The 13439-nt window shown below is 34.2% G+C and overlaps 1 protein-coding gene and 1 pseudogene across 1 annotated transcript; one reads left to right on the top strand and one right to left on the bottom strand.

Annotated features, from left to right (window-relative positions):
- Positions 1-10225, bottom strand: LOC133682954 (uncharacterized; annotated as a pseudogene).
- Positions 9850-13011, top strand: LOC133682688 (uncharacterized). Its single transcript, XM_062106163.1, has 2 exons — positions 9850-11995; positions 12511-13011. The coding sequence occupies exon 1, from the start codon at positions 10259-10261 to the stop codon at positions 11957-11959; it is 1701 nt and encodes a 566-aa protein (XP_061962147.1). The 5' UTR covers positions 9850-10258; the 3' UTR covers positions 11960-11995; positions 12511-13011.
- Positions 13012-13439: the final 428 nt, after the last annotated feature.

Below are 13439 nucleotides of genomic sequence, written 5' to 3' on the forward strand. Positions count from 1 at the left end.
TTGATCTTAAAAAATATTTATATATTTATTTAATAGTCTAGGATAAAAAAATTTTCTGGCTCCGCCCCTGGTGCCATCTACTCTACCATTTGTCCACTTTGCTATCGAATACACTTACATACGATCATATGTTGAGAGAAATTGAGAGGTGCTAAATTGTTCAACCGAATAACTAGGGTACTCCATGAAAGACGAGATGATCACACTCGCCTAGCTCTTCATATAAAAATGTCGACAGACAATTCTTCATTCGCCAGATGTATCTGGATAATGGATTCTTCAACACCAGTCAAAGCCAAAAGGGTTGTTCCAGAGCAACCTAGCAGTAAGAACTTCACTGATAAAATATAAAATCATTTTATGAGGGGCGTGATGCTCAAAATTGAGCTGTGTTTATCTATTGAACTTGTAACACAATTATCGTGCTATCCAAGAAACATAAACTCCCAAATCAAGGCATGAAATGAGTGGTCATCGTAAATACATGACTAGAACTGATAAATTGTCAAATGGAGAAGAATCTTACAGTTTTATTTGTTTATGCTATGTCTCTCTTGGAATCCAGAAGGCCATGATTGCAACCAACATCCCTCATAACTGAGGCAAGAATCAAGATAAAAACAACAAAAACAAATGAAAAACATATATTGTTTTGCTCACATTTGAACTTGAGATATATCTGTGGTGCAGCGGATGTCCACCACCTACGTAGGTAGTGTAATTAAGGTAACAGCCTCTAGAAAACTCAAACTTGCAGCAACTGTCGCAAACAAGTATTTCCTAAGCACCAAAAATTCAAAATCAGTCTCTGGTTCAAGATCCCATACAGTATTTGAAACTGTGCCAATCCCCTTAAGCACTCAGGTTTTTGAATATCTGTTGTTGCACAAAATTTAAACAAACATAGGAGAAACGTTGATTTTAAGGATAACACATTCTGATGACCTTTTTTGGTATTTGTAGCCCACTTGAAAACATCAAATGACGGTAACTACGGCCACGTATAATTCGCTGCCACAGAAACTGGAGCAGGTTCTGTAAACTCATTTTCATGTGTTCCTGGACAAGCCTGTGAGCCGACATCAACATATGCAAACAAACAACAACATTTTCATGCTCAATTTGGGTGATAAGATATAAAGGGAGAAGATTACTTACCATCTCACAAGACGTCTCTGAATACCTTCAGATATGGGACGAATGAATGATGGGTCGCGTTGAGCATAGAGCAAACCAATCCAAGGAATTATGTTAAGTGAGCTTATCTAAAAGTCCAATATGGGTACTAAAAGTAAACTAAAGGCTAACCAATCCATGTATTTTAGCTGTTATCCATGAAGAAAATTAGCAAAAATTGAGTGACAAAACTAGGGAAAATACCAAAATTAATTATTTTTTCTGAGCCACTAAGCATTCCACAAAAGTTTTCATCGGAGTGGTAGATCAAGTTATGGTTTTATAAACGTGTTGAAAAGTATAAGAGTAACTGTTTTAAAATATTTTTTGTTTGAAAATACATATAATAATATGTTTTTTTATTTTAAAAAAATTATTTTTTATATCGATACATCAAAATAATAAAAAAATATAAAAAAATAATTTTAAATAATATTTTTTAAAAAATTCATGAAACACGATTTCAATATAAAAATAAACAGCTCCAAAATCTTTCAAAGAAGATTTTAAAATGTGGTCAGCATCCAGCAATTAAAAAAAACAAAAGAGCTCGGAATGAAGAGCAGAATCATGGATGCATAATTAATATTAATAATAATAATAATAATAATACCACCTCTAATAATGCAATAGTGCATGGATCATCAAATATCTCAAAGCTACAATCACCTAGGTAATTTACCCGCATCAAGTAAGAGAAAAAAAATTAAATTTAACATTAAACAATTAATAATGGATGCATAATTAATAATAATAATAATAATAATACCACCTCTAATAATACAACAGTGCATGGATCATCAAATATCTAAAAGCTACCATCACCTAGGTAATTTACCTGCATCAAGTAAGAGAAAAAAATTAAAGTAAACGGAGAATGTGTTGCCCCAAATTCGGTATTTACCAGAGACTGAACAAAATCCAGCAGTTGAAGCTTTGCCCTTTGCTGGCACAGAGTAGGGTCGTCTCTTTTTGAAGGATGCCTCCAAGGAGAACCAAAACATAATCTGTTTTTTGGGATTTTTCCATTTCTTGCATCACTGGCAAGCTTTTGCAGGAATTCCAGTGCTTTATCCATGGCAGGATTCGCCACAGTAACCTACAATGAGTAACAAAGGACATGGTGAGGCAGAGCATAGCACAAAATAAAACCAACCGGTATTACTTGTGGATAAACACATGCTGTCGGCTACTCAAATAATGTATTTCATCACTGATAAAAGAAAAGGAAAATTACAGTTCAAAATGACAGAATAATTTGGTGCACTAAGATTTACAGTGAATTCAAAGTCATCTGGGCAACCTCTCACATTTCTTCTTGACGACTAAAGAATGAACTAATGGAATGAGAGGCTGAGGCAGAACGAGACAGGTAATTCATTTTACTCATTAAAAATAAGTCATTGGTTACTCAAAATAACATAGTTTCTTGCATATAAAAAGCAAATTAGCCAATAGTAACAAAATGAGAAATGTAGAACACAGAGGTACAGGAGAAAAACAGTCCAGTGTTCAGAGATTTCAAGGAAGAACATCAGATAATAGTCAAGAATAGGCAAGCTAGACCTATAGTAAGCCAAGTTAACTAATTATTAGCTTCAGTCCTTTACTAGCCAAGATAACATGAGAAAACAAGATGAGCACTTGCGCAGATGTCATCACAAAGCTTACCTGCAAAAATGCTAAATATGCATCGACAATATCCTCGAATGTGGTATCCTTTTCTTCGAGGACCCTGCGGATGAAAATGCAGAAACAACTAAGTGCTTAACAGGCACTAAGGTTGAGTAATCATGGTTTTTCATCCAATCAACGACACTTCCATTTTCAATGATATCATAGTCGGCATTGACGCTGTCCATGTTTGAATTACATCAGTAAATGTGAGAGTTAGAATCTTGCACAACATAATAATGTAAAAAAAAGTACCCTTGATTGAAGCATCAACCACTGTTTATAGAGGAAAGAAATTGTCAGAAAATAAAAAATAAATGAGTGTTCTTACTTCTGGTACTAGCTGCTTTGTTCGAGTGCGTAAAGTTGAAACAGATGTCGAGGGTTTGGCCCGAGCACCTCTGACTGACTGAAGTAGTCGGTAACCATATGCATTTTAGCTTCTTGTGGATCCCATCCAAAGTTCTGCCAACAAAGAATATTGAAAGGAGTGACATTCGCCATACTCTAGATGTTTTCTACATCCACAGGCACGACAAAGGAAAGATTCCATCTCGCGAAACAGAAGTAAACTTCTTTAACAATAATGCATTAAAGCCACACAAGTGAAACAGAGACCCATCTAGGACGGCACCAGACACAAGTAACATGTTTGTGAGCATCTCTGTCTGTTATGGCAGTTCTTAAATTATCTCAGGCTGCGGACTTGCTATTTGGCTCTCAAAGACTGAAATTACAAACCAAATACCTCTTTCCCAAGGGAATGGACCTCTGAGCATTCACCGTTTCAACATAGCAGTAAGCAACAACTATTTCTTGTCAGAGAAATCAAAAGAAAATAACATGCAGACAAGAATGCAGGGGTTTTTTTTTTCAGCGTAGTTAAAAAAAATAGTAAAGTAACACAATGATAAAATAATATGAAATTCAGCACAGTTTTATGAGTCATATATAATTACGTGATTTAATTTGAAATTAAAACTCACAAAGCCTATTTCTCTCTCACAAGTAACACAAGAATGCAGTTTTATGAGATCATGTTTTTTAAGAGCAACATCCGATGATTGATATAGATACCTATATCAGATGATATATATCCATTACATGTCGTTTCATTCCACCTACCTAGTCATGTTTTCTAAGACATCCACGCAATCCAATGCCTTATATGCCTCGATATTTGAGATAAAATTAATTGATATGCAATATTGTTTTACATACAATATTTATTAAATACCAAATTAATTTTATTTTGGATGATGACTACTAATTGATTTTTAATGTATGTATATAGATTAATTACTTGGTACAAGAGGCTTAAGAAACAACAACGACTATCTGTAAAGGTGTTGATGAGAGGATGTATTGTGGCCAACATTATACTTAATTTATGTCATGGTGGGCTTCAAGAGGTTAGGCAGGCTAAGCATCTTGAAACGTTATAAACAGAAGATAAAATTGCTTATCATGAGAGTGTTGGGAATGTTAGTCCGCCCACAAGCATCCCAAACCCATTATCAAGTGTCTCAAGCCCATCTACGAGCATCTTAGGTCCATTCACAAGCTGGGATGATATTGGTTTTCCTCACACCTATATAGATATTATAGACTTGTCTTAGAGTTGGATGAGTTTGGGTGATACTCCAAACTCATCCTTAAGTGTTTTAGACCCTTCTATAAGCTGGGGTGATTATTAGAAATAGTTACATATTATCCTATGTCATAAGAATTATAAATAGATGCATAGTTAATTTAATTTAAATAAAATCTTATGTTATGTTAATTATTAGTCTAATTTTGTTACTTATGATTGAATATATTATATGATGCTTATGTAAATTATGTTTTGATGTTGGAAAATTTATTATTTGAATTATGCGACTTGTTTTTTTCTTTTCAAGGAGTTAATGGCAAAAGAAATTGTCACAAGGTAAGTCTATTAAAAAGTCACAGATCCTATATGTGACTCGAGTCTCACCATTAACATCTACTACACTCGAGTCGCAAACATGATCTATAATAATCAAGTCGTAGATGGTATATGCGACTCGAGTGTTGTAGATACCAATAATGACTCAATCAAATGTGTTAAATCTCTAAATATTTTTTAACATGTGTTATTTTACTAAAATCTTTTTTAATTGTGCTAAGTTCCTAAAAAACTCCTAGAAAGCACAGCATACCTATATACAAGCAACCAGGGATAGAGCCATAAGTAAGATGGGCTATTGGTTATGGAAAGGGGATTCACTCATCTGCTTGTGATAGTTGGAAGGAACCTTCACTTTCACTTGAACCCTCAATTTTTAGTGAGGAACAACCAACATGTGAATACGATTTGAAGGGTTTTTTTGCTTGCTATCAATCTAGTGAGCTCTTTCAAGCCCATAGTAGGGCTTTAGGTCTTATCCCACTCCTTGAATAAGTCGTTTCTTAACCCCCAGTCCTTTACAAGAGCTTTACGACATGATCAACTATAGGAGAAAGGTTAGGGAAGTTCGCTGGCCCAGAGGTGTTGGTTCAAATCCAGCTCATGACAATGGCTCGAGAATTCCCTGCGAGAAATCCTCCCACTGCTATTATAGTGGCTTAACCTTTTTCGATGGCAAAAGCATTGGATGCCTCTTTTTTTTTTCTCCAACACGCTTGATCTAGCCTACTCTTGGAACTAGATCCCTAGGTTGGAAAGAAAATCTTGTATGAGAATGAGACAATTTCCCTTTTATTTCTTTTAAAAAATTCATGATAGTCCTTAATAATTTAATGATTTTGATTTTGCCCTTTTTTCCTAGACATTTGCTCCTTCTAATTTAAGATTTCCCATTACTTCATGACATATCTACTAAAGAATAATTTGTTTAGAATAATGCAATATGAGATTATCATTTAAACAGTATTTTATGTTTTATAATTCAACTTTGATGTAATATTTTTGCTTAAATCCAATATTACATAATAAAAAAAATGCTATTTGTGTGATCATACCTATAGAAATAGTGTTTTTTATTTTCGCTCCCTATAATTATGAATCCTAGCTACTTAATGCATGTTGCATCATCGATAATAGTAGTAGTAAAAGTCTAAGTTTTGATTACCTCACGGGAAATGAATATATCTGGAAATCTAAAATCCCAGTAAGCTTGGTATGAGAAGTAGCTTTGATAACAAAATTTATTAGAATTCAAAAGCAGTGGAACGAGGAAAATCTTGCAAACTAATGTAACAAACACTAAGTGAAAGGTTAAAAAAACTTCCAAAATGAAAAGAAAAAAAAAGAAAATGGTTAGTTTTCATCATTATGTTGTAGGAGAGTTTTCATCTAATAATTATGAGGTAATTGTGATTCTTATTTCACAAGATTGTTGTAAATTTTCTAAACTTCAAGCAATTATACATCATGCCAAAGCCTAATCCAACATGTTTACTCTTGTTAAGGGGTTGTTTTTGTCTTTGATGAGGAAGAGCTTCTTGGAATTAACAACTTTAACTTCAATAGAGTAAGATTATAAATGAATAAGGTGTATTCTAGAAAGAAGCATGGGGTTTGGGCTCACACCTTTTTTTTGGTAAGTGTGTAATTTTAATTACTTCAAAATTAAACTTATAAAAACCATACATTATCAATTAAAGAATTGCATAATTTATCAATATGGTGCAAGGAACAAGAAAATAAAAGGGATATCTAAAGTGAAATGGACTAGCCTATCAGATGTCACAAACATAACGAGCAAGTTTCTCTCATTTGCAGCCAAAATAATAATTCTCCATATCAAACTATCATGATACATTGCAGGGGCGGAGCCAGGATTATTTATTAGGGGGGACCAAAATTAATATAACAAGATATAATAATTATTTTAATTTATTGTACATGAGTTGTAAAACAAAACCTGCATAATTTAATTTTATTCAAATAACATACTACAAATATATAATGACCTTTGTATAAGGTAAATGGTTTGGAGCAATACCAAATCGAGTCAAAGTAATGAAGTTAATTTCATCTTCATAATACATCCATCACTTTAATGTTGTTGGTCTTTATACCTATCAAATATAAACATATAAAGTATATAAGAAACATTAGCCAAAGCGAAGCATTATTTATGTTTGATAAACTTTGAAATAAAGAAAAAAATAAAAAAGAATGATTCTTACATATTTATTTTAATTGTGCTCATCGTTCTTTCATAAAATAGAAATAATCGATTATCATATCAATTGTGAATCTTTCAACAATTTTTTTTTCTATATAGACAATCAAATAATTTGCAAGAAAATCATCATCCATCTGATTGCGAAGTCTTGTTTTAACAACTCCTTTGCTGAAAAAGCTCGTTCAGTAAGCTGTGTTGTTATCAATATTTTTTTTTCAAAAAAAGAATCAATTCTTCTCATTTTGTTAATGGTTTAACCTAAAATCAAAACATATATCATAAGAAAAAAAATTGATAACTTTAGTGGCTCTGATAAAAACAAAACATAAAAAAAATTCAAGTATAATCAAAACAAACCAATAAAATATATCTAATTAATTAGAAGAAAAAAATCACTATAACAAGAATTTAAAAAACAATTGGTAGAACTAGCAGATCTGAGAAAAAAAAGGAGAAAAAAATGATAGAATTATATATAAAAAAACCTCATCAAATTATTAACAAACATTTCAAAACAAAACAAAAATAAATTTTAAATTTAAATTATCTTGTTTTGTTTGATAAAAGATAAATTAATTGGTGGCTCTACTTTAATCTTTTTATAGAAAAATTTTGCTCATGATTTATATTTATATTTTTTTTTTATCGGCTGCAGAATTTAAATTAGAAAAAATTGATGGCTCTATTTTTTATTTAATAAAGAAATGCTCTTATATTATTATATTATTTTTTTCTATGTACGTCAATAGTAAATTTAAAGGAAATCAAAAGTAGAGTCACAGGCCTACCTCTTTAAAATAACAAATATAACTTTTCCTCCTACATAATTACCTGGTAATTAAAGAAAATTAAAATGTATTGCAAGGGGGGGCACGGGCCCGTGCTTGCCCCCCATTGCTTCCGCCCCTGATACATTGGTCCATACACTATCGAATCATCCACTAAAATTGTATTTTTTAGAACTTTTATATTCTTTATAACAAGCTTCGTGATGTGTTCAAGCTTGAGATAACAAGTGATTCTAAGTAGTCAGGTATGAATTTGCCACAACTAAATGGTGATCTCCCCAAGACATGTTATATAAACGGTCTAGTAGATGCATTTATAGAGTAGTGGAACATGTCTAGGTACAAAATGAGGTATGGTTGCTCAAAACCAAAATGATAGCTTAAAAGGCTCCTAACTTTTAATCCAATTGTTAGATCAAACTTGAATTCTTATAGGAGTTTTCAAATATTGTTTTTCCTATATAAATACCTACTATATTACTCAGATCGTTAGATCTTGGAGATATTAAAAATCTCACCCTAGAGCTCCACTTTGGGCAATTTTGTTATTTTCCCTGGATTTCCTACTTTGTTTCAGATTTTATGGTTATTATCTTTATATTTTTTAGATTTTTATTTTTTTTCTTAGTTAAGGTAGGGTTTGTAACCTATTTAATGTTTTGTAAACCCCTTAAAGAGATAAATTTGATCGATATTTTTTAAAAAAAGAATAAAGTTATGAATTTAAGGTTTACATCGGTAATCCCTTTCACTCATTAAATTTCTATGTTATGTGTTTATGTTATTGTCTTTAGCTTTCATCTGTATCGGTTGGTATTAGAACCCAATGATTCTTGGTGGTTATTTTGCTTTGTTATGTGCTACAGAACAACCATGGCTAAAAGATGTTATAGAATAAGAGGTGCTTATATAAGAGGGAATGAGAAGGTTCTCCCTCAAGAAAAAAAAACATCTGAGAACTAGTGTATTGTTTCATTCTCTATTAGTTTTTATCATCGAAAATCCTAGTGGTATGATCAATGATGGGACGAATTATACAAAAGTGTTATGTTAAGGATCCATGATGAAGTTGCTCTCACAAATATATTATATTAGGAATCCATGATAAGGTATTCAGCAAAAAGGTGTTAAAAACCCACGATAGGGTGACTCACACATAAAAAAATGTTCTTGATGGAGGATAATTTCTAACTAAATGTTGAACTCGAGGATTCTTCTAACCTGAAGAGACTGATATAAGAGCTTTTAAAAATATATATATATTTTTAGTTATTTTTTTCAAATAAATAAAATTGCATTTTATTTTGTCAAACTAAACATTAATCAAGGACCTACAAGTTTTTGGAGCACCACAAAAACCCAAAATCAATCCAAGCGAGCACAGATCATGAAGTCCAATGCCACTTCAACAATATATAAAAATGATCAAATTAAAAAAAGGTTGAGTTATGAAATGAGGGCTAAAACAATTACTTTAATTTTAAATTCAGTCTCTAAAGTTTCAATTATTTTAAATAAATGAAATGAAATTATAATTTTTTCAATTCGAGCACTAACCAAGCTCTAGAGTTTTTTTCTTTTGACATCATGATAACCTATCCCTGAACCAGCCAAAATAAATCATTAAATTTAATTTTATATCAACCTAATATAAAAAGATAATATTAAAAAAGATTAAGTAATAAGAAAAATCATAAAATTACAATTCATTTTGTGTCTCCAGTCCGTTCAAGGAACAGCAATTTTTAAAACTACTATTAGTTATTATCCTAGATTATTTTCAAAAACTATATTAAAAATTACAATATAGAAGCAATAACTTTCCTAGATTATGCTACAATAAAATCACGAGATCTTTTTAGTATCTTTGAAGAGGATGCGGTGGAGGGGAACTGTTTACTAACCATTAAAACGACGTCTGTTTCGGCAGCTCACAATCACGGGACATCTCTGCAGTTGCCACCTCATAAGTACCCGAGATAAAATCCACTGTTTTTAAGTTAGGGAAGGAAGGCTCCACATTCGTCACCTAGTCTGCACTGCAGGCAGAAAAATAACCAACCCTATTAATGTCTTGACTTTTATTTTTATTTTTCGCATAAATTGTGGAAGACTTTCTGCCATTTAAACTATGATAGTAATTATCCTTCACAATTTTCCTAAATAATGGCAGGGTGGGACTGTATAGAATAGATAGATGCATGTTATTCTTATTTTATTCGTCGGAAAAGTAAGTAGAAGAAAGCAAAGGCTAATTTTAATAATTAGTAGCAGAAAAGGATGATGTGGTGTGGAGGTCCCGAAGAGATGGCCTGAAAGCTGACCGGTAGAGCTCGACTCCAGCCTAACTGTCAGACCACCACCACCTCTATTTCTCCTTTCCTTTCTCTCAAAGCAAACCCACTCTCTCTTGTCCTGTGTTCTCAACATTATTTGACACGGACCAACCCAGACCCAGGCCAAATGCATCCCACCACCACCAACGAACCACCGCAAACACTCCTTGACCTAATAACAGACGTCCTCTCCCTCCTCCTCCTCTCCACCATCACCGTCCAATCCTTCATCGGACGGTGGCAAGTTCTTCGAACAAAACTCACCTCTCTCCAGTCCTCTCTTTCTTCTCTCTCCGAATCCCCTCTTTGGTCCCAAAACCCTCTTCTTCACACTCTCCTCCCTTCTCTCCTCTCCACTCTCCAACGCCTCCTCTCCCTCTCCCGCCAATGCTCCTCTACCAGCTCCTTCACCGGCGGCAAGCTCCTCTTCCAAAGCGACCTTGACATCGCCTCCTCTTCCCTCTCCAATCACCTCCACGACCTTGATTTACTTCTCAGATCCGGAGTGCTTCACCACTCTAATGCTATTATTCTGTCTCACCCAGGTCCCGGTTCCGACAAAGAGGACTTAGTTTTTTTTATCCACGATCTTTTCACCAGATTACAAGTCGGTGGCATGGAGTTTAAAACGAAAGCGTTAGAGTCACTTCTTCAGATTCTAAACACAGACAAAAAATCAGCCAGTTTAGTTGTCAAGGAAGGAAATGTTGGGTATTTGACCGGTTTGCTCGATTTTAACGATCAGCCGTTGATTCGAGAACAAGCTGTTTCGGCTGTGTCGATGCTGGCTGCGTCCAACGATGAATCAAGAAAGATTATATTCGAAGAGGGTGGATTGGGACATTTGTTGAGGATTCTTGAAACAGGGTCAATGCCTTTAAAAGAAAAGGCTGCCATTGCGATTGAAGCAATCACCGGCGATCCTGACAATGGGTGGGCTATTTCAGCATATGGTGGTGTTTCAGTGCTGATTGAAGCTTGCCGTTGTGGATCACAAGCGACACAAACACACGCAGTGGGTGCCATTCGAAATGTTGCTGGAGTAGAGGACATCAAGATGGCTTTAGCAGAGGAAGGCGTTGTTCCGGTTATTATTCATTTGATTGTTTCAGGTTCAAGTGCTGCACAGGAAAAGGCAGCTAATACCATAGCAATACTAGCCTCTTCCGGGGGGTATTTTCGCGATTTGATAATACAAGAGAAGGGGTTGCAGAGATTAATGCATTTGATTCAAGATTTGTCAAGTTCAGATACAATAGAGCATGTTCTATGTGCAATTAGCTCTCTCTCGGTCTCAGATTCCACAGCTCAGGTTCTGTCATCATCAACTGCTCTAATCATCCATCTCGGCGAGTTTATAAAACATGGAAACATGACTTTGCAGAAAATTTCAGCATCTTTACTAGCTAATTTATCCATTAGTGATCGCAACAAGCGAGCTATAGCTAGCTGCTTGGGTTCATTGGTAAAGCTGATGGAGTCGCCGAAGCCAGTGGGTCTACAAGAGGCAGGAGCGCTTGCGTTGGTGTCATTGTTGACAGCCCGATGGAACAAGAAAGAATTGGTGAGGGATGAAAAGAGTTTGATGAAGCTGGTGCAGATGTTGGATCCAAAGTATGAGCTCATTGACAAGAAGTTCCCGGTGATGCTCGTGAATGCATTATTGAGTGGACGGGGCGGCGGGTGTAGGAAGCGGCTGTTGGACGCCGGAGCTTGCCAGCATCTACAGAAGCTGGCGGAGATGGAGGTTTCCGGTGCTAAGAAAGCATTGCAGAGACTTTCTGGGATTAGTCTCAAGAGCATGTTCTCTAGGACTTGGAGGGAATAAACACAAAAGTAACTAACCTTCCCCGCCAAACAAAAGGTACGATTTTTTCTTTTAAGCATTATGATGGAAATTTGAGTTTTAATGACCATTCATGTCTTGCCAAGTGGCTTCCCTTTTGATAAATGGGTATCCTGATTGCGCTGTTTTATTTTCTTGTTATCTTAGTTTAGGTTATTTTTATTTTTTTAATCAAATCAGTGGGACCACTGAGTGCTGTGTCTATAACTTTTGATGCCGTCGAGGTAGTTTCCTCGACGTGTCACAGTCTCACGAAAACGGAGACCAGGACTAGTCCACGCTATTCCATTATTGACGGCATTGATATCGATTGATTTTTCCACCTACGGTTAGAATATCTTTGAACCAGAATCGCGATTATAGCATTTTTAAAGTATTTTTTATTTAAAAATATATTTAAATAATATAAACTTAATTTAAAATTAAAAAAAAAAATCAACATTTGCATAAACTCGGTGCAAAACGCAGCGTTAAAACAACTCGTGACATACAATTATATTTTCATAGTAAAAGTGTTGCTATCCTAACTGCAGGAGTCTGTGTAACTGTTCGAGGAGAGAATCACTTTGGTGGACGGGCAAGCACTTAGACCACCACGCACATGGTAAACCCCAGCCTTTATTTATTTATTTATTTATTTATTTTCACTTTATACACGAAATATACAATAGTATTGTATGACAAGAGCATAGGTGGATGCGGTTTTTAGGGAGTATCCTCCATTGCTTGTCTTTCTAGGGCGTGTTTGTTTAAGAATTACACCACATCTCATCTCGTGAAAAAACATGTATTATTACATGCTTTCCGCGGCGGTGCGCCGCTCACAAACAAACAAACAAACAAACACAGACTCTTAATCTTATTATTAATTGATTTACTCATGTAATCTTTTTGATAATGGACGTCTTAAGAGAGTCTTGTGTGTTCTTATCTGCAACAGCCGTTGCCTGGATTTTGTACAGAAAGTGTACAATGGGTTGTTTGTCGTGCTATTTACTTACCAAAATATATAGAAATCTCTTTGATTTTCCCTTTGTTTGTTTGGCTTCTGCTCTGAGCTTCATCCTTCCATGCATAATGATGATGGTAAATGTTAGTTCTACCCTGAACTATATACAACAGAGAGAGAGTATTCTTAAATTACATTTTAATCAAATAAATTAAAATTGTTGATTCTCATGCCTATTTAACCCAAAAAAAAACGAAATGATATACAGAAATAATGTGTTTTTTAAAGTGTTTTTTATTTAAAAATATATTAAAATAATATTTTTTTATTTTTTTAAATTTGTTGTTTTAAAACGACTTGAGTACATAAAAAAAATTAATCTAAAGTGAAAAAAAATAAGTTTTTTTAAAATGTTTTTAAAATGTAAAAGCAGCAGGACAAATAATAGACTATGCGCGCCCTTAGCATCCACTTCTCTGGTCCCAAAAGCTTCAAGGAGCTACAGGTCAATTA

This window comes from Populus nigra, chromosome 2, assembly GCF_951802175.1.
Source record: "Populus nigra chromosome 2, ddPopNigr1.1, whole genome shotgun sequence".
In the NCBI taxonomy this organism is placed as follows: Eukaryota; Viridiplantae; Streptophyta; class Magnoliopsida; order Malpighiales; family Salicaceae; genus Populus; species Populus nigra.